Source organism: Buteo buteo, chromosome 26 (genome assembly GCF_964188355.1).
Source record: "Buteo buteo chromosome 26, bButBut1.hap1.1, whole genome shotgun sequence".
Taxonomy (NCBI): domain Eukaryota; kingdom Metazoa; phylum Chordata; class Aves; order Accipitriformes; family Accipitridae; genus Buteo; species Buteo buteo.
Genome location: NC_134196.1, coordinates 11457423 through 11481506, shown reverse-complemented (window position 1 = coordinate 11481506; position 24084 = coordinate 11457423). Strand labels below are relative to the sequence as shown.

At 39.7% G+C, this 24084-nt stretch overlaps 1 protein-coding gene across 4 annotated transcripts in view; it reads left to right on the top strand.

Annotated features, from left to right (window-relative positions):
* NAV3 (neuron navigator 3) overlaps positions 1-24084 on the top strand; it is a 275195-nt gene that overhangs the window by 79061 nt on the left and 172050 nt on the right. For all 4 annotated transcript variants that reach the window (XM_075058235.1, XM_075058237.1, XM_075058236.1 and 1 more), the window contains exons 2-3: positions 4724-4841; positions 5544-5596. In XM_075058235.1, coding sequence (XP_074914336.1) covers positions 4724-4841; positions 5544-5596 — 171 coding nt within the window. The remainder of the gene's footprint in view (positions 1-4723; positions 4842-5543; positions 5597-24084) is intronic.

Below are 24084 nucleotides of genomic sequence, written 5' to 3'. Positions count from 1 at the left end.
AATGAATGAGGAGGCAGTTGTCTCCTAGAGAGTATTTTAGAGGACAAGTGATGAGAACTGGATACTCTCTGTTTATTTTCACATATCTAGGAAGGAAACTTTTTCATATAGTGCACAAATATTTATATATTTTTCAAATATAACCTATCCTCCTAAATGGCATGGAAATCTGTCCTGAGGTCTTGGCATAACTCAGTTGGCAGCAACTGTTGTTCTTCCTAAGCAGCAGCATTGGCACATAAGGGAGTGACAGAGGCATACTCTAAGTATGGAAAGCGGTCTTCTCGATAGCAACAAGAGGCCATTTTCAGATCTGAAACTCAATATTCTGTAGCAAACAAACAAAACTATGCAGAAGGATCCTGATTCTTGGAATATGCATTTTCCCACCAAGCCTATTTATAAAACTGCCTGATAAAAAAGCATATAGAAGAAATGATTGCAACTCAGAATATCTGGGTTGTATTCCCAGCCCTGTGTGCTCTTGAGTGAGCCACATTAAAAAAATAATAAAAAAAAAAAAATCTGCTGAGAAAGCCTTTATACCTCAGTTTCCCTACATCTACAGAAATAATAAGTAAATGGGAGTGATCTCATTTGTGCCTGGAAAGCATGTTGAGATGATTTTGTGGAAGACGCTAACGAAGTGTCATGCATTATTATTGCATTAGGCTGACAGCACTTCCGAAATCCATCTGACATCTCCCACTTGACACTGATTGTGGGTGGTAACACTTCTGTATTAATTTTAAAGAGGATGCATTATAGCACTGCCTGATGTATAATCACACGGTTTATGATTAAAGCATTTTCCCAGAAAGGCAGTAACCTGTGAGATCCTCTCTCTTTTTCACTTCGTTAAACTACGGCGTTACGAGGTGTACTGTTTCCTTACGGATCCTGCCAAGCGGCTCGGCAGTGCCCCTTACAGCTACGTGTGAATTATCGAGGTGAAGTTCGTAACTATATTTGGGTATCGGAGTTTATTTCCTCTACTCTCTTGAAGGTTAGCATGACGAGCGGTTGAGGAATGCTAGGGGAAACCGTCGTTAACATGAGCAGGCTGTGCCCGAGCCCGGATTGCCCCGCCGAATCCTGTTTCATCTTGCGAGCAATTAAATCCCCAGGCGCCGGGACGGGGCTCGGACCACACAAACACAGGATTGGGTCTGTTCCGTTATCGTCTTGCTGAGACCGGTCCTCCACGGCGCAGATAAGAGCGGCTCTCCCGTACGTTGTCCGCGGTCGGAGCCTGGCGTTGAAGTGGAAATACTCCCCGGTCGGACGTGCCTGTAAAACAGGGTGGTAGGAGAGGAAATTTGGGGAGGAAATGAGTAAGTCAGCAGCCCGGCCCAGCGCGGAGCTGCGAGGCAGGGTGACTGCAGCGGGGAGGAAGTGTTGCAACAACTAACCCTCGTGTCTGGGTTCCTCTCCGAAACAGCCTCATCAGAGAAAAAGCTAAGATCGGAGGATTTTGACTGCACGATTAAGGCGAGACGGAACGAGCTATTGCTAGGTCTGAAAAGAGGGGCAGCACGCACAGCTCCTCCTTAGAGGTCCTCAGCACCCAATGAAGGAGGAGCATCCTTAAAAAGCAGCCTGTTGCATTAAGTTACTGATTTTTTATCTTCTGTTCTGGGTGACTTTTCTGTCCTTTGCCAACTGAGTACTGTCAGTGATGATGCACACTGTCACTTCATGTTTCCCTGAGGAGTTTAAGATAAGATTTCTAAAAGGTGCATAGTCACACTGATACTTAAAAACTGTGGAGGGGGATTCTCTATTTCTCATGATATTCACATCAGAGAATTTCATGTAAAAAGAATATAGTGGCGTGTGTACATTCTTATAAATTCATGTGTCTGTCTACATGCTTTTCATTTTTTAAAACTGACTCCTGAGCAGTTGGGTCCCCGAAAGAATGAGATGAATGAGAAGAGCTAACTGTGGGGAAGGGGGGAACCTACAGATGATCCCTACAGAAAAAGTGGAAATTAAATGTGACTTTCCACTGCCAACGGGGTGTTGGTTTGTTATATTGTCTCCATCAACAACTCTTCAGCTTTTAAAATTTTTTTTTAGAATACTGCTGAAGTGAAAAAACTCTTTTACAACTGCCTCCTCCCAGTATTTTTTTTCTGCCATCGCATTATTATCAAAATACTGACCATTAGTAAAATTTTGGTATGATGTGGATTATCCACCTTTGTTTACAAAGCACTGTTTACATTCTTTATGCTTGTCACTTTTAAATTAATGAGAAAAGAAAATTTTGAAGGGGGCGGATGGGTGTGTGAAGTCCATTCTTTGAATACTAGATACTTGCAAAGCAGCTGCTAGAATGAAATATCCCTGGCTGCTTAGTGAGAGGATAGTTCAAATTGTAGTCAAAATTAGGATTGGTGCACCAGATTATGTGTGGGTGTGACAAATGAAAAAGGAAATGCTTGGTAAAGTATTTTTATTTGTAATGTGAAACTAACCTAAAATAATATTAGTGGGTATTAAATTCTGTATGTTCCAGTGGATCAGTTTCACTGGAATACAGAAAATAGTTCTGCTTATAGTAATAGCTCAGAGAATATTTCTGAGACATTGCTTCAGAAGAATGACTGAAGTTGAAATACTAGTAGTAGGGAACACATGATGCTATAGGTGTGGTATGCATCTTTTATCATCATGATTTCATATTGTTCTAAATATGTGTTTATACAACCTTTAGAGACTCCACATTAGCATTCATTATATATGGTTATACAGTTGAAGAAACACTTTCTTAGCTACAGTTGGCTTTAAAAAACATTTTAATGGAGCCTTTCATGTCACTCATCTATAATAGCAAAAAAAGAATATCAGTTGGTGAAAACACAGGTGACTGAAGCAGACTTCTGGGTGCCACAGGGAAATTTAGGGCCCCATCTAACAGCAGCATCCTTTGGCTGTGGGAAAGCTGAATCCGCTTCCACAGGTTAATTCTGTGGAGTTATTTAAAGTTCTAAAGCTGTCAAGAAAGCTATGGCAAACCAGCTGGTGATCCACCTGCAGGAATATGGGAGGAAATAGGGCAGACCACACAAGTTACAATTCTCTGTCTCTTTTAGAAGAGGGAGAAAATCTGTGACAAAGGTACTCGGATAGCGAAGGAGTCCTTAGGATGTGAACGTGGACTGAGCAGTGATACTCTCCCTGGGTGGGAAGTGGATGGTGGTTCTCTGGGTGAGACTCTGGACTGGGAATTGCATCCACTTTCCCTCTCTGGCTCTGCCACAGATTTCCTTGGTGAACTAAGCAAGTAGTTAATGGCTCTGGCCTCTGTTTTTCTGTTCACAAAGTGGGATTCTGACCCCTTCCTCCCAAGGGTCTGTGAGGTTAAATAAAAGGATGTTTATAAAGTGAGCTCATATTGTTTTTATGGAAGAGGTGCAGTTTCAACATTTTCAAACAATATCCTCAGCAGAGAAAGAACCTTAGCTATTAGATATGCTTATGCAGTAATGCTGTTGTACAGGTATGCTTCTCTCAGTGGTAACATCCCATGATAGCGGGAGGTTCTGTACAAGTCTTTTTTCTGGGGTGAGGAGAGAGTCCACGGACACCCCGCAAAAGGGAGCCAGCGCCGGCTGCCGAGGGCCACTGCTACCCCCCAGCTGTGTGACACCCCCGGGCCACGCTCCGCCGGTCCGAGCTGCCTCTGCACGCTGGGTGCTGGGACACCCTGGATGGTGGGAGCACCTCTCGGGCTGCACGATTCCTTCGGTCCGTACGTAGGGGAACGTGTCTGTTCCTCTTACCTCCCCCTAAGTGAACCTGGTTCCCCTCGTGTGGCTGCTGCGTGTGTTACCAAATGCTCTCTCTGTGTACGTATACGCCTTATGAAATGCCTTCAACCTTTCTTCACACCCCCCACCCCCCCCTTAATTTGGAGGATGGAGTTCAGCTGGTCCTTTTCAAGCTTTTGTTAATAAGTGCCGTTTTTTGCGCTGCCTGTTGCTAAATATTTGGTGCTGCTCAGTCTCACCCTTCCCCCCCCCCCCTCTTTTGGCGGAGAAAGGACGCAGCATATTTCCAGAATATATACTCTAATTCCAGCGATGAGACTACTGTACATCTGGCGCTCTCAGTCTCCTCTGTGCACATTACAGCACGCTGAACCGTAGGCGAGGGGACGAACGACCTGTCCCCGCACGGCGGGACACGGCGATTACTGCCCAAAGTGTCACAGAGACATCGCCAGGCGCCGGATCACCAGCCACAACCCGATGAACTCTTCCCAAAACACAGGCGCGCGTCTCTGCTATCACTTTCTCTTAGGCAGCCCCGGAGCGTGAAAGTTGGTGGTGGGGCGTGCGTAGAGGTAGAAACACGGTGGGAGGTGGAATTGCGGTAGATGTGACTGATTTACGACAGGAGTTTCCTTTACAGTCATAAGGGGAATTTTGCTTGGTCACAGCAAGTTTGAACCCTCATGAAACAGCCTGAATCATTTGAAGTTAAAATAAACCAGAGAATGGCAGGGGGAGGGACATGGCTGTTTCAAAAAAAAAAAAAAGAAAAAAAAAGGCAAAAAACACAACGTTGAAATTGTTTCCTTTGGTGCTGACTTCTTAAATGGGAATGTGATCCAGAATAGTTCTGGTGCAAGCCAACATTTGTTTTAAGAATTTTTATTGTCTTCTTTTCCCTCTTCCCCCTCTCCCCCTTGCCCTCCCTCTCTGCTCTGCAGATTTACACTGACTGGGCTAACCACTACCTAGCAAAATCTGGCCACAAGCGGTTGATCAAGGATTTGCAACAGGACATTGCAGATGGAGTTCTGCTAGCAGAAATCATCCAGATCATCGGTAAGACCAGGGCTGAGAGAAGCACTGCGAACTGACTCCTTGCATGGGGGAATATATAATTCAAGTTGAATGTATTTAACAATAAGATGAACCCTGAATAATACAGTTTGACTGGGTCCATATGTCTCTGATATTTGTGTGGTTCATCCTTGTCTTAATTAAAAAATATGTTTATGTGAGCATGTTTGGAAGTGGCTGTTTAACCATACTTTAAATGGCCAGAACTGTATCTTACACACTTTGAATTGTCAGAAATGAATGCTCCATTAAACCATATGTCTCCCATGTGTGCATTTTGTTAGTTGGAGTGGCTCATACTTTCTGGGATGCCTTGAAACTGTATCCTGACCCTGCAAAGACAATTGTGGAAGATTTCATGTCAGCAGTTATTTTGCAGGGGCTGAAGAATTAGCAGCGACCTCCTTCGCACTTCCCCCTTTGCATGATTTGGCATGTGGAAGCAACTGCTGCTAACAAGAGTGTTGTTACTGTACGACTGAGCTTTACTTAGAAAGGAGCTCTGTGTCAACAAAACCCTGTGCACTTTATTGCTGTGTCTTTTCTGCTCTTCTTGTTTGGGTTTTTTTTTTTTTTCCTTTGGTTTTTAGGTTTGGTTTGGGGTTTTTTTTTTGGCCAGGGGGTGGAAAGGAAAGTTTTATCTCATTGTTTACTTCTGCTTTTCTCCTCACTGTTTTTGTTTAGCAAATGAAAAGGTTGAAGATATCAATGGCTGTCCCCGGAGCCAGTCTCAAATGGTAAGAATAAAATATATTTTTAGTCTGTGTTGGCACCTCTGCGCTTTCCTAAGATGCTTTTTAGTAATGATTTATTTAAATTGTGAATATTCTGTCCCACGTTTACCATAAAGTCCTAATTCTCATATAGTTTTCCCGGTACTTTTTTTTCCACATGTGCTTAGTGTTTGTCACTTCATTTCTGTGCTCGCTAACTTTGGGTCTTGAGGTAACCCAGCAGCAAAACTCCATCACTTCCAATTAATCCAGAACTGCCTTAGCAGACCTGTTCTTCTGATGATCCAGATAATTTCATTTAACTTCATTTTTAAGGGCAGTAAATCCAAGAACAAATTTTTAAGTGGAGTCTTTGTGTCTGGAAAACTGGTTTGATGAACAAGACTTGCCAAATTATTTTTGAATATAAATAGCCTTTTGGATTGTCCACTGTAAAGTCCAGTTAGATGCACTGACTCCAAGACTTTCAGAAATAGCACTTTAGTCATATAGCTCTCTGAGCTAGAGTTGGCAGCTGCTTAAAGACATTTTCATACTCTCAGGCAAGAAGCATTTTGTGACTGTGATTCATACGGAGTCTTATTAATCTTGTACTGTGTTTATGGCTAGTCAACTACATTAAATAAGATAAAGCCTCCTTAGAAGGCTCTGGAACAGACAGGTACAAAATCTGAGCCTCAGTAACATCACCATGCATTTACTGAATCACTTGCAGTTCCAGTCATGCTCCCCCCTGCTGAGGACTTTGCCTTTCTGTTCTCATCCAAATAGTACGTGAATAAGGTGCACGACTGTGTAGCTGGCAAGGATTTTAGAGTATAATGATTTGGATGAGCTTGCATAATAACAAGCTGCTGAAGCTGGGCTTAAAAATGGAAATGGAGTAGGAAAAAATTGCATTTGTTCAGCGTATTTTTTAAAGGGGGAAGGTGTTTGCAGCTTTTTTGTGCAAAGCTGCAAAAGGTAAAAGGAAAAATTTTGAGCACCAGTGAAGTGAATAATCGGGTCTTTCGGTTCTTACTTTTCAAAAAATGTGCAGGTTTAGAATGAGTTTTTTCTCTGGTTTTCAGGCTTTTTGAAATAGCCTGTAGTAAGAATATATGCAATTTCCTTAATAATAGTTATTATTTTAATTACTCATATTACAGCAGCACCTAGTGGCCCCAGCTGAGAACGTTGGGAACTCCAGCGTGGAACTCTAATATTACACACACAGATCGAGAGATAATCACTCTCTACTTTAATCACATTAAAACTTGCCATTCCAGGCAGACAAGACAAACAAGAAGAGACAAAAGCACAGAAAAGTGATATGATTTCCTGAGGTTATGTAACTGGTTAGTGACCATCTAGGATTGCTCAGGGACCCACCACTCTGATGTCTATCAAGCTTCATTTCCATGAGAGAAAACCGAGCTGCAGAGAGAACTATTCACACTAGCAACGTTTGCATCTCCAAAGTGACAACATTTGGGTACGTTCCCTGTTGATAGGTAAATCTTTACGTGGCACAGGGATTCTAGATTTCACTTCTAGCCCTGCTGCAGTTATGGGGGAAGCATGGTCGATGCATGCCCGTGCTGCAGCAGTACCTGTGGGAATCTCTTCGTGTCCGTCTTCCTCCTCCTTTAAGCCCATCTCTCAGCTCAGCCAGGCCAAAGACTATGGCTCGGGTGCTCTGGGTGTCAAACCAGGCGCTTCAAATGCTCCTGTATGTAGTCACACATCGGCATTTGCACAGTGCTAAGGCATCACGTTTAGCCACTCTAACTTGATAGAAATAGATATATTTTTTCATCCTTCTTTGATTTGGTCTCTTTACTGCATTGTTTTGTCTCTACAGTCTGATCAAATTATTTTCCTGCCTTTTGACGTACCAATTTTATACTGCTGATTTCTTCGACGGAGCTAGGAAATTTAAAATGTACTGAAGTTGAAGTAGTTCAAACTTGTCAGCTTTCCTCTCAGAGCATCTCAGAGACCCCAGGTTTTAAGTCTGCTCTCCATTTGTTTGTTTTGGCTTGTGCACCGACCTAGCCTAGCTGAAGGCACCATCTTATCGCATTTTCAGGTAATTTCCCTTTGGCAGTGCTCAATGTTGTTAGCCTGGTGAGTTAACGATAGGCCAATTCTCTTCTTCTTGTAGCAGTGGGCTCTTGGGTGTTTGTAATGTGCAGAAAGAAAATGTAACGATGGTCAAAGCTGGTTTACATGTTTGACATATGCCAGGATGTAGCAATATGTCCTGTCAGGATTTGTCAAAACATCAGCCATTGAACCAGCAACAGTCATGGTATTCCTATAGCATGTTTGTTAGCCATTCATTCACCACTTTCATTTTAACATTTTTAGTTATTAAACCTCAAGAATCCCGCCACCCTTTTCTTTCACATATGTTTTCATGATCCTTGCTCTCATAACTTGCAATTAGGGAGAAATGTTTTCTGTATTCATCTGCCATTTGATACCCTTCCCAGGAGGTGATGTCTAAGACATTTTATTAGCTTAAAAGAAGCTAGAGAGCACTGACATGGATTGTTTGCTGCTGGAAACACTTGATATGGCCTGTAGATGATATTGATATCAATTTGTAATTCATCACTACCAATATTCCCAAGTTCTGTTCCACTCACCATTTGGTTTTCCTCTGGCCAACGGCTTCATCTTTCAAGTGATTTTTAAGGCATCTCAATTCAGCTGTTACCTTAGTTTGTAAACATCTTTTAATGTTTATTTTAAATATGTATAAAAAGCTGCTTTTTTAGTTTTCTTTTAGTTAGGCCTATTGCAATGTCTTGCACTCTCTGCTCATCTTGGCAGTGATATATAAAGTACTTGCAGACAAGTTGAACTGGCTCCACAGGTCCAAGTTCACAAAAATGAAAACGTGTGAATCCCAGCAGCAGCCAGTTTCTGCATAGTTAGCTTTACCAAGATCCTCGTGGCTGTCATCATGCTCGTACATTTGATGTCGCACACTGAATTTGAGAACCTGAGATGTACTGGGGAATAAATTATTTCATATTCAAATCTCAGAAACTTTAAATACATGAAACTTGTGAGAGAATTGGCAAGAATTTGCTTCTTTGCTGGGTAAATCTACTGTGGTAAAAAGATTCTGGTATTTCTTATGAATGGTTTTAATAAAGATAATAAGGATTTTAAACTGTGTATTATAACATACCTTGTCTGTCTACAGCATCATATAGAGTCTTCTGCTTGTCTTGGCTATTTTTTTCTTTATGGCTATGCATTCAAGGAGGAATGTGGCACTTCAGCTTTTTTTTCATCATCTCTTTCAATCCCTTCAATGTAAAATAATACCACATTCATTTCTATCTTTTCCTTGTATGAATTATTCTGTAAGTCTATCAATTAAGAAAACCTCAAATCATCTTTATTTAGAAGATAATAGTCTTTCAAGGTTTGCTTTTTGATAGAACCAAAAGCTAATTCCTTTCTGCTTCTTTATAAGCCATTTATTTCTTTAATTTTTGTAGTAAGTTCCCCAATCATTAGAAAAAGCAGGTAGTGTCCTGGGTAGGAAATACGTTATGAAGCTTTTCTCTAATGGTCCAAAGAGAAAGAATTCAAATTCTTTTTTCTTTCTGAATATATTAAAAATGCACTGGAAGATCTCCAGTGTTTTCTTTCTAAACAGATCATATCAAACATACAGTAAGCATACAGAGTATCAAATTTAATCCATCCTGGGGTTGTCAGAGAAAATGCAAGAGAATCAAAAAGTGTTCAGCTGAAAATCTTTTTATGGTGACATTTGCAGTATTGTCCCTAGAGACTTTTACAAAACTAATGTTTCTATTCTTTCCTCATGCAGTCTATGGTGCTTTCAGCTGCATAAATGGTAAAATAAATTCAAAGTTGCCAAAAATTTTTAGTATATTGCTTTTCAAGTTGATTTTTCCTTCAGAGATTGATGTTGTCTTATTAGCTGTTTTTTCTTCCTTAGAATTACTCTTGCTACTTCCCATGAGAACTGTCTATGCCAGTACACATCTATGTACAAAAGCATTCTTACCTGTAGTTAGTAGCAGGGGTTTTCTCATAGTTATCGAAGGGCTGGAGAGACTCTTCTTATTAAAAGGCTCCTAATGTAGTTGCATACATTTAATGAAGACTATTTTTCATTTTGTCAATCTTATCTTTGGCACAGTTTTCTACCAGTTTATATAACCAAAGGTATGCTTCAAAGGCACATTTTATGGTTTAGGATACAGACATGCTGCAGTCCAACAGAGGGAGTTGAGTTCAATAAAAATACAGGTCCTGCTTACCACATCCTGAAAATCAGGGAGTTGGAAAAGGTGTTGGAGCTGTAGCACATTGCCAAATGGATATAAACATGCAGTAAAAAGTTGCAGTTAGCAGAGCTGACACCATCTTTGGGTGAGTAGCAGCGTATCTGTAAAAAGTGGCAATCAGTGTGACTATGTGCAGCACTAATAAGATCATTTCTACAACATTGTACCTGATTTCATTAATAATGCCTTTAAAAATATGTTAATAAATTAAAAATGTTTTAGAAAAGGTCCACAAAATGCCAGTGATTTTGCTTTATTCTATGAGACTGAAGAAAAATTATGTACTTTAACAAGAAGAAGGTGGTGTAAGGGAATCACTCTCTGGGAGTGATCACACACCAGGGAACATTTTTGTGATAGAGAGAACTTTCTATGACATAGTTAAAGAAGTGTGTGAAGCCTGAAGCTGAAGTAGGACAAAGTGAGCACGGCTATACTGGTAGACATTGCTTTGTAATTTATTGCGTAGCGTTCCTGTAGTCCCACAAAAGCCCTCAGTGGCTCCTTCTTTGCTTACATGCTTGAGCTTTTCTCCGGAGGAAGGAAGCCAAGGTTCCAAGGGGATGAGGTGGATGAAAATCTCTCCTTAGCAGGGAGTCAGCCTGGGGACAGGATGAATAGGTGGAAACCGAAGCTACTAAGTGTGCCACAGGGTATACCTGCCCCACAGTATGTATACTTCCCTTCAGTATAGACACCTGCCTTCAGATTTCCTCTGACAGGGATGTTGCTGGGCAGACACTGTTGAGTGGCATCCCTCGTTATCCAGGAATGTCAAAAGCCAAGGACGAGAATATCAGCATTACCATTCTGTGGCTAAATTCTGTGTCTAATTGTTTGCAAAAAACAGAATAGTTTTGTATAAAGTAAGTGTTGTAGGTTCTACTAAGGCCCATAGAATTCCAAATGAAAATGTGTGGGGTATGGTTACATGGAGCTCTTTGAGGACTGGCAAGCCTGAAAATATCATCCCTACATTCGCCGTCAAGTGGGCCCACGTGTGACCTCTCTCTGTCTGCACAATGTTGAAGTATGTAAGAATATTCTGGCTTTGCTGGTGCAGTTGTTGGTGAGATTGGCTTTATGGATTCAAGATATACTTTCTGTGCTTTGGAACAGCTCCAGGTGAGCCTTCTACACAAGTGTGACGTGTTGAAATAAATACAGAAATTTGGCTAAGTGTAGAAATATGGTCCCTTACAACTGGAAATTCAACCTGAGTTTTGAAGAGTAATCCCAGCTCCTTTCAGGTGCAGGCCAGTTTCTTCCCACAGTGACACCTGCGCAACCCCCTTTTGTTTAAATTCAGACTGTCACCCCATGGCTACCAGTGGATCTTCACAGATTTCCTGACTGGCTGCTATGAGAGTTTTGTGAAAATACCAGGCAATAAGAGACTCTAGTTTTGTCAGCTGTGCAGGTTTGGTGTGCTTAAGTGAATGGAACACAAGACAGTAGTCTCATTGCTCTTTTTCCACGGTGCATGCTTACATATGTAGTTTTCAGAAATTAAGTGAATAGCCTGAACCATAGATCACTCTGGTTTGGGGAAGATGCAGGTTGCATAAGAGGCCTGAGAAAACAGCCTTAGTTGGTAAAAGTCTCTGTTTAAAAATGTGGTCAGAAGGAATGGCTTCTCACCATATGGGCAGGACAGAGTCAAAAACTCATTTCCCTGTCCTCTGTGGTAGGTAAGGGGTATCTAGGATTCGATAATGGAGTAGCCTTAAGAGGGAAAAAATAAAAGTACTTTTAGAAAAGGATGACAGGTTCACAGCATGATATCTAGGGAAGTGATCTCAGTAAAGCCAGAGAAAAAAAATGGTAGTAATTAAATTTGAGCTCCTGAGTGAGGTTTCCTGTGTTTATAGATAGGAAAGCTCATATTTTAGCTGCCTTACATAGAAAGAATCTGCAAGACATAGTCATAGCTTGTGTGTGGGTGTTTGGGGGAGAGCAGACTTGAAGAATATGCCTGGGTGTTAGGTAAAGGACTGTGTGGAAAGGTTCAGAGGAATATTAAGAGTTTTGCTTGAATTGGCAACTAGTTAGAAAGATAATTTTAATTTCTAAGAGAATATTCAGATCCGGAACAAAGAAAGAGAAAAGATTCTCCTTCCAGTGACACTATAACTGTATTCTAGATTATTGTAATCCAGATCATTGCCTATTTGGCATGCCCACATCAGGAGTATACATACTTATTTTTATTTGCCAGAGAAGTTTTCCATGTACAACACCAAAATCAGCACAGAGGGGCCTTTACCTTTTGTGCACAGGATGTGTACAGCCATGAGAAGGCTGGTAAGCATGATTTCTTCTCTATCCTGTCAACTTCCTGGCAATACAGATCGAATGCCTTATCTTTTGCCTTCTTGTGTACACTTAGCATGGGAATTTCCAGTATCATTTTAAAATTCCTCTCTGCTCTGCAAGTCTCCCTCTCTGCCAGGTGTGTTATAAAGGACCCGGTCACACCGGCAATGAGCAGTCATGTCTGTGTTACAATGGGAACTTTCTCTCATGGGCTTCCTTGGGTAAAGTAAAAGACCCTCTCATCTTGGAGAGCTGGTACCTCTTGGAGTAGACCCTGATCTGCCTTAATTAAAAGTCCACACTTGGATTTCTGTTCCCATTGTTGCAAGCAGAATTTGGACAATAAAATAGATCAAAGGGCTCCAAGTTGCTCTTGATAACTGCCCATATTATCCATACCTTTGTGTAGCCTCAAGCCAGGGTGTTAGCCAGAAGGCCCTTTTTATGAGGACATTTTGCCCTGCATGTTACCCAGCTCCCAACAACTGCAGTTCTTCCTTGGACACTGTAAGTGGTGGCAGAAGTATCATGCTTCCCATTCCCTGGGAAGAATTTGTCATGGTAATGCACAGCTTATATGTTCTTTGGTGTCCCTCCTGCATGAGAATTTACTTACCAGTTAATTTTGCATTTTTGAATCCAGCTCTTGTGGTTTGGCAGAGTAAAGCCTCACGCAATTCTCTTTTTTCAGGACTATGTGTAAAATACCCATTGGAGCCACACTGATGACAAATACTTCTTCTCCCAGTCTATTCAATCCTACCTTGCAACAGTGGCAGCTCTGGAGTGAGGCAGGCAAGGCTGATACAGCGCCATTATGAAAGGATCTAAGTAGATGCTTATCTATGCAGGAAATGATGCTCCTCAACATGATAGATATGCAGATTTCCCATTTTCTGATGGTAGTTTCAAGTAGACCCATACAATTTTTTACTGAACTAGCTATGCTTTCTGACGTTTCTCACTAGGTAGGTGATTTACATTCAACTTGTACCCTTACTGGGATTCCCAGGAAAGTGCCCAAGACTGTCATAGCAAGGAGCATGTCTTAACTATCCTTCTGAAGATGTTTTCTTGGACAAGTCCTCTCATTTCCTAGGTAGGTTGGGAGCGTGATCTTCCCATTGAGAACCAACCCCATTCCCACACCCTTCCCCAGTGACTGTCTTCAGCTGCTCCAGGGAAGACTTTCTTGGACACATTTGACACATGCAGCCACTTGCAGTGTACGATGTACAAGATGGCTTCAGAGCATTTACGGTTCTTTTGGCATCCACTAAGTCTTCAAGCTGACTGTCTCATTGAGGTGTCCCATATTTCCTTGGCTAATGATAGGAATGTAACTACTAAGATGTGTTTTCATTTAGCTCTGCTCCAGGTTTATAGGGCCCTGAAACTTATTCCTGCAGTCTGAGAAATCTTGTGGCGTACAAGTCGTATGTCATGTCCTGGAGCTCAAAATACTGAGAAATGTTTATCAAGTCTTCTACGCACGTACTCATGTCACCACCTAGAAAAAATGGGGTTTACAGCAGGAATGTGTACGAGATCTTCTTCCATGTGTGGGGAAGTGGCCACTGTTGAACCAGCACAGTGAGCATCAGGTTATACCTGACTGCGGTTAATTTGCTCAGGGCACTGGACACTTTGGAGAGTGAAATAAACCCTTTCAAACTCTTGAATTGTAAATGATAAGTGCAGGACAAAATTTTAGAAGCTGACCTTCAGGACTGGACTCTCCCTCTTTGTTTTAGATATCAATAAACCCTTTTTATAAACTTGTGTATGCCTTATAGGGGGCCCATGGCTTTTCTGCATAATCCTGAATGCCAGACAATTAAAAAATTCTCTGGCTAACAGCAATGCATGTAGGTATATCTACAGTGTAAATATACAAATAGATAATGCAGATTGAAGAATAGTTATAGGAAGTAACGTCTCCTCAGTATAGAAATTGAAGTTTATTTTTTGTTTGCAGATGAAATTAACTTGACATAAAGACTAGTGTAAAAATGAAAATGAGAGTATCAAAAATAGAGGTGTGTGCCACCCCAAAAGAAAAAAAACTAAGGGCAATAATGAGGGACCATCTAAGGATACATTATGGGAGTAATTGTGATAATATGAATGGAGGGAATAAAGGAAGGAAAGAGGACAGAATTTCTGTAAGGGTAAAGTTAAAGATGTTAATTTTAAAGATGATTGACATACAAGGATGAAGATGTTGGAATTCTGGTTCCAAGTTTGGCTGAAAAGAGATTATTAATGTTATTAACATAGCCAGTTTGAGTAAGATGAGAGGCAAATTGGTTTAGCATGAAACTGGCAGAGGAGGAATTCTGACTGCTTTTGTGAACAAACTCTAAAATTTCTAAAAACTCTAGAAATGGAAGAGAAAAATTAGATGGGGTGAGAGCTGGACAGACAAGCAGAGTAACAGTTGCCTTTTTGTGGGAGGCCAAATATGTTTTTATTGCAAGGGAGAGAGCAAGCTAAGGAAATGGTGTGAGAACTGCTGCAAGTGTTAGATCTAGTCGAGCATAAAGGATGGGAAACTTCATCCATCCTGTCTAAAGATGTTACAGGCTTGGAAAGGAAGGGCAGGAGAAGGCAACCAGATCATCACTTTTTTGATATGATTTGATTCTGGCTTGGCTTTTTGTTAGACCTCTTTATTCGGCACTGAAACAAGCAGTTCTATTTACATCCAGAGAAGATCTGAGAACATTAAAAGGACCACAGGATTCATGACAATCCCTCTTCACAGAACAGCTCAGAGTTACTCACTCACATCAGGCAGTGAGATGCACATTCCCCTGAGTCACTTGCATTTGACTGTCTGAAGTCATAAAAGAAAATGCCACAGGAACACATCCTGGGTATTATTTTACTAGGCTGGAAGAAGTATATTATTCATTAAATACAAATCGTATGCAGTTATTGGCCTTTTTGTTTAGGCTTACAAATTCCTTCTCCTATTAATGTGTGGAATCACATGAGAATAACTCATCTAGATGTTAATGAAATAATCATGTCATAAGAAGTACTTATACTGTGATGATATCAGTCTCCATGAAATCTATTGAGACGTTAGGTTAGGGTTGGGTTTGCTTGGTTAGGGTTGCTTGGTTAGGGCTGGGATTAGGGTTATGCACATTTTGCCTCTGTAGACCAAGACTGCTGATCACAAAAAGATCTTTTTGCTCCTTAAAATCAACTGTTTTCCTTCAGACCTTTCCCCACCTCACCCCCCCCAGCAATTTTCCTTCACACCTTTCCCCACCACCCCAGCAATTCCTTGAACCCCCCCTTCTTTTAATCTATACCTGGAACATGCCAGTACCTCCATACCACTAAGGCATGCCCACCTCACCCGTCTTTTCTCCCCATCTCTCAACTGTGTTTGTCAGGAATGTCATTTGATCAGAAACTCATGTTAAACTGTATTGGGAGGATGTGCAGAGATGAAAAACTGAAGTATGCTTGAAGACTAGTGGGTGACATACACTTTGAAGTATTGATTGTTTGAAGAGATGTAGTCAACAGTCTCCCCATTTTCCTCCATCTGTAGTTAGCTTTCTACACTCTTCAACTTTCTGTTTGATTTTTTTTTTTTCCTCAAAAATGTCATGTGAACATTCCTTGAAGTTTTGGAATTGGTCAAATATATATTTGTGATACAGATGCTTAGACAAAGAAGTGATGAATAAGTGGCCTTGAAACCTCCATTAATAGAAATGCACTGAAAAGTTTTAACACAAACATGCAAACGTGCAGTTAAAATACATACACACAAATTGACTGTGACATGTATTTTAGAAAGCACCTGTTGGTTATAGTCATTAATACATTTTTTCCCGCATAGCAGCAGCAGGATTACAGTAAATGTGTGTGCTTCATGATGGTGTATTTTTATCATCTTCTATAGGGAGAGTATGTTATAAATACTAGGAATGTCTAGAATGTTTACTGGATTTAAAAATAGAGAAGAAAGTGCGTGATGTTTAGCTGAACAGCAAAAATGCATATTTAAGCTGAACAAGAAAATAAACAATGCCTCTGAAGTGGTTTTATTTTACAGTATATCCAAACAAGGCTTTTTGGTAATTTTGAGATTTTGTCAGCTTTCTAGATTTTTATCAAATGTCTGATTATTTTGGAACTGTGGCAAAATGCCAGTTCTCTTATGGTTATAGTTGAGGTCTTACTTCTATTTAAAGATTTTCTGACCACTCCCTTTACAATACCTCTGCTTAGACTGTCTTATAATTTTGTGTGCTGTATGTTTGTTCGGAAAGGTTATTCCTCTATGTCTGTGAAGCAGTGAATTTTCTCCGAGAGTTAGACTTTTCACAAAAGAATATTTCTTAACATTGAAGCGGAGTCCCAAGGTCTCTCACTCATCCTTCATCCTAAAATAATCTGCCACTGCCTATCTTGGCAACGGTCAATTCTGCAGCTTCAATAACATGCAAGGCTCTCAAGAAACAATGTGGGTCTGTGTTTCGAGGTGTAGCGTACACACATGGACGTACATCCATGTGAAATACCTTGTGTAGTTCTGATGAACCCCCAATGATTTTACACACTTTGAAAGGCATTTAAGCCACTCTCTGCCTCTCATTTGTGAATGAAGGTCTGTGGGAGCTTCGAAAGTCTGGGAACTTTGATGAACTCTTCTACAGCGTTGCCAGAGCTACTATCTCTGTTCCTTAGGGTGAGTCCAGATTGAGTTTAGAAAAGAGGTACTAGACGTATTTTGACATTTAAGCGTTGACATCTGCAAACAATAAATGAGGGCACACATCAAATATGAATATCATCATCTTTTATTTGGTTGGGCTGGGAAATCCATCTACTGGGAAGATGTTTTAATGGAGCTACAGGAACTGTGCAACTGTCCATAAAATGCTGTCTGTGGTGTAAGGTGTAAAGCAGTAGAGGGTGCCAGAAAGCAACAAGTTGTGGCTTCTGTGTTGTAATTAATGGAAAAGGAAAGGGATTGTAAGCAGCAATGTTAGGGTGGAACAGGGTTTGCATTGTGAATTCGGCTCCAGAAGGGAGGGAAGAAGACACACTTCTTGTAACTTTAAGTGCTTACATGTGCTTAAAATTAAAATAAACACTGTCCAACAAATTGTCAAGCTTTTGGAGGTATTGTGTGGTACGTTATGCCTAGGTGACAGTGCTTCTCACTGAATCATCTTTTAGTGGCTCTACCTGCCCAGTATTTCAAAGCTTGGCCTTAATAGCAAACAAGCTGCAAGACAGGAGGATAATAAGGTAACACAGAATGTCCCAACAATGTAGTGTGTTAATTACAAACCATCATGGTAACAAAACCCATCCTGTCCTTCTACATTTGTAATTGTTAAGTTTATTAAAAAAGACTTGAAAACCTCCCCCTGCTCTCCAGCTGGAAAGTAATATACCAAAACTTTGATGCCAGAAAAAGTTTTTTTCAGCTATATTGCATTGCTTCCAGAATATAATACAATTATAATGTTAGCAAATGAAGAGAAAGAACAGAAAGTAGGTGCATACTGAAACTACTATGATCAGGCCAGATGTATTTTCTCACTCTGCCCTTGATCTTTGCTGGAACAGGAGTTGCCTACATCTGCTGCAGCTAAGTGCTAGCCTGTTTCATGGAAAGAATGCCAAATCTGCTTGATTTTACAGTGGCTTTTACAGACTCACCATTTTGGAGTTCCTTGACTTTTATGCACACTAACCCATCTAACCTTGCTCTTTTATTTGGCAGTAATTATACTCAAAGAATAAATTCCTCTTTGAACCCTGTAGCAAATCCCTTCCACCTACAGCCTCTCCCCAATGCCTTGTTGCTGGCACACGTGAATGAGCATGCACTACTGCATCAGAGCAGTGGTCCCCCAGGTCAATAGTCCCTCTCTGAAAACGAGAGAGGTGACTTAGCAACAACAAGTGGCCCTGGCAAATTTTTTGCTCCATTCTCCTTTTTTCCCCATTATCTAAATTTATTGTATTAGAGGGTACTTCTTTGCCTGCTCTTTCAGTATTCATTTATGCACTACTGTTGTGATCACCATTTATTCCACGACATGTCAAGATGAAGCATGCTGGATTTCTCAGAAAAAGTCTTCTGCCTCCTACAGTCACGTACACAGGCATGGGACCGGGTGCAGAGTAGGCATGTTTTTGTCATTGACTGCAATTACTGCTCTGCCAACCTGCTCCTTTCGTCAGAAGCCCACAGATCCAACTGATCTGGAATGGCATGAGGTACGATCGGGCAGCTGAAACTCTGTGTTAGTAAAGATTTTGGCGACATCAAACTGGACTTAAATACTGATGTTAACTCTAAATATAAACTCTGCTACAGCTGGTGACCCTATTATAGGTAATACTATTAAGGTACAGAAAGGTAAATTGGCTTAAGCTAGCAGTAGAAGAGGCAAGTTATCACAAAGGCTGCTTATTTCAACAGCATTAACTAATCCCTTCTCATGGAAAGGCTTTTGATCAGGCTAATTAAAATATTAACACAATCTTCTTTTTTTTTTTTTTTTTTATGTAACTTGTCTGTTTAAATCCACTGTGACCTGAAACTTAATACACAAATCCTTAGAATACAGTACAACCATTTTTGTTTCAGCAGAAATAAATCGTATAAATACAGAAATTTATTTGGCAGCTTTCTGATGTGCAGGAATTATTTAAAACACTCCCAGTCTGAGAAGTCTGCTGACCATATGATCAACAGATGATCATATGACATAAATCAGAGCTATACTTATTTTAAGTTGAACTTATTTTAAGTTGGCCCAGTGTCTGGATATGAATTAGTCTGGGCAGGGTTCAGTTTCAGAGTCAGTCCAAGATACTTTTTTTTTTGTTGGGACTTGGTTGTATTCAATCTCACAAACTAATCACAAATAATTTTTGTTTTTTGAAGAGTTTATATCAACTTAAAGCATTTGTTTACCTAAGCAGTTCTTATCGATTCTTTCAGGTGACATCCTGACCAGCATGAAAGCTGTGAAGTTCAAAAAGTTGAATCTGAACAGTCTTCCTGAAATAGAAATATGTTTGTATTTTAGCTTGTAGCTTTTGGCAGTCTTTAATTCTATAATAATTAGAATATGCTTCGTTTACGCTTGTATTGTCAGCTAATTGGAACCTTGTTTGAATTATTCATACCTCTTGATTCTTCAGAGTTTCTTTGGAATTACAATGGGAGCGTACCAATGACATTTCCCTCTAGGGAAAAAATACCACAAGAATTTTCTTTGTCCCAGGGTTTCCACACTTGAGAGCTGAAACCTATTTGCATGTGAAATAAATAATAGTTCATGAAGTTAGATAGCTACAATTTTGTGTATTCTAACTGCATACATAACTAGCTAACCAGCATCCCAGTCTTGTGGGCTGTTTTGCCTGTCACTCACGGATTTTCTCAGTAATTCCTCCCAATAATAACTTTAAATTATTTTTTTTTGGTAAAAGCTCTCTTAGTTCATGGGCAGACAGACAGCAACACTCCACAGTAAACATATGTGCAAGGGTGTCTTCGCAGTTCTTGTATATATAAGGCTTCTATTTGGATTTCTTAGCATAAACAGTTTTGAAAGATTTATATTGTTATATCATATAAATTAGTGTATTTGAAGATATGTGTCCCTCCAAAGCCCAGTAAATGCTTATTTTTCAAGTAATACTGGCTGTATTTTGGAACTTGAAAACACTTGGGTAACTATTTAAAACATTGCTTCCTCCTACACTTCACACTCCATCAGCTACAACTGGAAGTGAAGTGACAACAAGGAGTAAGTGCTTCTTAAGGCCTCATTGTATAGGTTCGAGCACTTCTGAGGTTCCTGTTATAATATTTGGCTAAGAAGTCAAGAAAAAAATCCTGGCCCTATTGACCTTAAGAGAAAGATATCCCATTGCCTTCCGTGGTTCCAGGTGCTTTTATTTTCCTTGCCTGAGAATCTAGACACAAGATCCTGTGAAAATGTGAAAAATTCTTCCCATGGTTATGAGCATACAGCAAAGAGATACGTAACCGTGAAGGCTCTTTATAAGCATGGTATGAAAACATACAGCATGACCTAATATTTCTTCGTATATTATGCTGAACATGGTATAAAGTACAATGCTCAGGTACACTAGCAGAAGTGAAAGCCTGAATATGAGTCTTTCATATTATGCCTATGGCTTTTAAAGATGTCTGGTTTAATTTGAATATTTTTAATAACCTGTGACATCAGTCCATCATTGATTTTGTATCTTTTGAGTCTTTTTCTTTAGGGCTTAGATCAATTTGAGTCAGTAATATGGAAAGTAAACATAAAGGAAAACCAGTGATTTATGTTATGTTCTCTCCTGCATATATCTTCCCAAGGACTTAAAGTTCCAGCTGGGGGACCAGCCACATAATTTTAGACCTAGAGAAATCTCTGGGCTGTCCTTTTAGAGGTTGCTAATGACAAGTATTTTATCGCTTTTCTTTTGATGAGCTCAATGTTCTATAAATATTTTTCAGGGTAATATGCAAAATATATCTAATTAAAAAAAACCATCAGAACGTTTATAAAATCAAAAGGCCAGAAGGATAGGAGCAAATTGCCAGTGTCTCTCCTGCACAAGCTGTAGCATTATGACTTCTGGTGTCATCAAGAGGGAGGGTTCAGAAAGCATAAATTGCATCTGGATATGGATTCCATTTGCAAAGTTCAAGAGATGCAGTGAAATGCCCCATAGTTTACCTGTTTACTTATCTTTTAAAAGATTCATCCTGTCACTGGTTGTAATTGCCCTTCTTTCTAAAAGCTGCTATTTTTGATGAGCTAAATGAAGTTGCTATGTACTAAATAGTGGTGAAGGAGAGAACTGGAATGCTTTCAAAGGTTTAATTAAATCTAGTAAATGAACACTCTGTTGTAGACTCTCTTTTGACCCAATGGAGAGAAACTCTTCTGTTTCAAAGAAGCGTGCACTTTCACATTGCCCTCCAATTTTCGGAAGTTGCCAAGTTCCATAAATATTTAGATGTTGGTACCTTGCTGGCTCCGAAGTGTTGCATAACTAAACAAAAGATTGTAGACAGACTCACTGAAGTGATGCATTGCTTTAAAAAACACTGTGTTTAAACAGAGTTCTTTTTATCATTGCCTTAAAAATGTCCTCCCAGGGTAGTATTTATCTTCAATTTTGAGTTCTTAGTGCATGTGTAGGGCTCTTTCACGGTGGCGGTGGCCACAGGCCTGAGGAGATGAGAGCCCTGCAGTAGGGAGTTACTCTGAGACTCTGGAAGAGAACTTTTGCCTAGTCTTTTCTTTTGATCCATGCTGCTGCAGAGTCATATTTTAGCTTTCTAAGAAATTCATGCAAGATGTTGAAATACTTTCATGGTTTTCTGAATCCAAATCCAGGAGTCTATTCAGGACCAAATCCAGCACTATATTCCAATCAAAAATCCAGCACTTACTTCTCACAATTTCTATTATAGCAGCACAAAAGCACTTCAGAAATTACCATCGTTGTATTTTGTGCTTTACAATGTCTGCTGTAGAGACTACTGTACAGAACCGGCTAGAGCAAAGGCAGACAAGCCACAGAAGGAAGAGCGGGTGAGAAAGGAAGACAAGAGAAGCAAGATCACACCATTATATAGATGAACAGAGTAAAATTTTGCATTGTTCTCTTATGCGTTCTTTGGGGTATTTGTGGCTAGAGTTTTTGGGGGGTTTTATATGAAAATTTCATTTATATGAAAATGTTTATAATGATCTGTTTGGCCATCCATAAATTATGATCAGGATATGATTTATTTAGAATATTATGATTTATTTAGAATATTATGATTTATTTAGAATAACTGAATTGTTCATTAACTTGTTGAAGTGTACAAACAGGAAAAACCCCAAACAAATTGTATTTGAGATTACAGAGATTATCTCACATTCACCCCAAGCTTTCCAAGCACAAAGTCAGGGGTTAGGTGCAAAACCTGCAACACCAATTGTCACTTTCACTGACAATAATACATGCCAAAAGGGATCCTTTTCCCACTGTAACATTTTCTAAAAACAATACACACCCCAGCTCATACTCTGACCTCAACAGTGACCTCATACATTCTTTTATCAGCAGGTCAGTACATATGTCTGTTGAATTCTCCAAGTATTTGAGAAGTTAATTTGTTTTCACATTTCTGGGTTTACTGGTCATATTTCGTGTTTGGAGTGCGTGTTGGAAGAATTTGATGTGCATGTTCCTTAATATCTGTTGGAAAAGGAAGTGGAAGGTATTTCAGTTTTAAATAACACCATCATCCTTTCCTCAAAAAATAACTAATAATTAAATAACTCCAGCATCATTTCCTGAAAATTTTTGCCTGGGAGGCCTTCTACATACCAGTAGTTATTATCCTCTAAGGTAAAATTCTCCCCAAATGCCTCCAGTAAATCAGTTTTTAATTTGCATATATGGTCTCTTATTGCAAAGCCAATGCTTAGTTTGGAACAGTTTTTTGGACTGGTGTTACATGGTTCACTGATAGTTATTTTTATTAAATGCTTCTTAAATTATTCTATTGCAAGTAATGGGGAGTTTGTTAGGAAAAAGTCAAGCTGAATGTGTGTGCGTGTCAGTGTATTCTGATTAACACCCTGAAATGCATTATAATTTCCACAGAAAAATGGAATGTACCTTGTATCTGGGTGAGGTAAGAGGCCACGTGCAACAGCAAGTCAGCAGAACACACTTAATATCTCCCAGCAGGACTGCTAACACCTGTTTTGTCTGGGTGGGTTTTCAAATTTACACCACCCATGGAAACTTGACATTGCCTTTCAGTATAGTTGCAAAAAATTATTGCAGTAAGCTGTCATGTTAGGAGCTTGTGGGAAATAAATTATCAGAACATGAATTATGTGATTTTTAAGTCTCTGCTTTTCTTTGTACTTTTGCAAGTTTTACTGGAGAGCTTGTTTATCTCCCGATTTTCCCTTTCTTCAAATTTCCCCTATTTCTATAAGGTGAACTGAGAATTCATGGCAAATTTCGCCCAGTCTCAGTAGTCTTTGGTCAAGGGAACAGTGCAACGTGCAGCCTGCCACGCCAGCATCTTGCACAGAGACTGCAAATTTGAAACTAAAGAGTTCCTCAGTCAGGTCACAGTAAGTTTTGCATTACTCTGGGCCACCTCTCTTCCCATTGCATTTACTTCAGGATTTGGAAGAATTTGGGTGTATTTTCTGTTCTTCAAAGTGTCCTTATTAAGTACTGGTAAAAAATATTTTTTATTACATAATGATACTATGTACAGTTTCTTCACAAGGAATCTTGATGGAAATCTAAGGTTTTCAGACAGTCTTGCTCAATGCTAAAAATCTTTTAGTATTAATTTAGTATGAACACATACACACGTTAATAAGCATACCCAACTTTAAATATGCAAGAGACAAGAAAGCAGATGGCTTGCTTTCATATGTGTTAAACTAGTTTAACTTGTGCAATATAAAAAGAAACCAGTCTGCTTGTTATAGTTCAACTATAATGCTTATAAAATGAGCCCATAGGAATTTATTTCACATTGTTCCCTCTGAAAGTCTTTAACCCTACTCTTTTGTTCTAGCTATAGTAGAGATAAATTTGAGAAAAAATGTTTTTTGTAGCAGGATCCTCCCTTTTGGAATACCTAGGAATCAACTATTGCAGATAACATACAGCAATACAATGTAGTGAAAATACTACAGAAATTTTGTAAATAAAATTTCGTGACAACTTTTCACAGGAAACAGATAAATCAACCACAATGCCAAATTGAATGGAGTACATGGCATAGGTGTTTCTTATGATAAT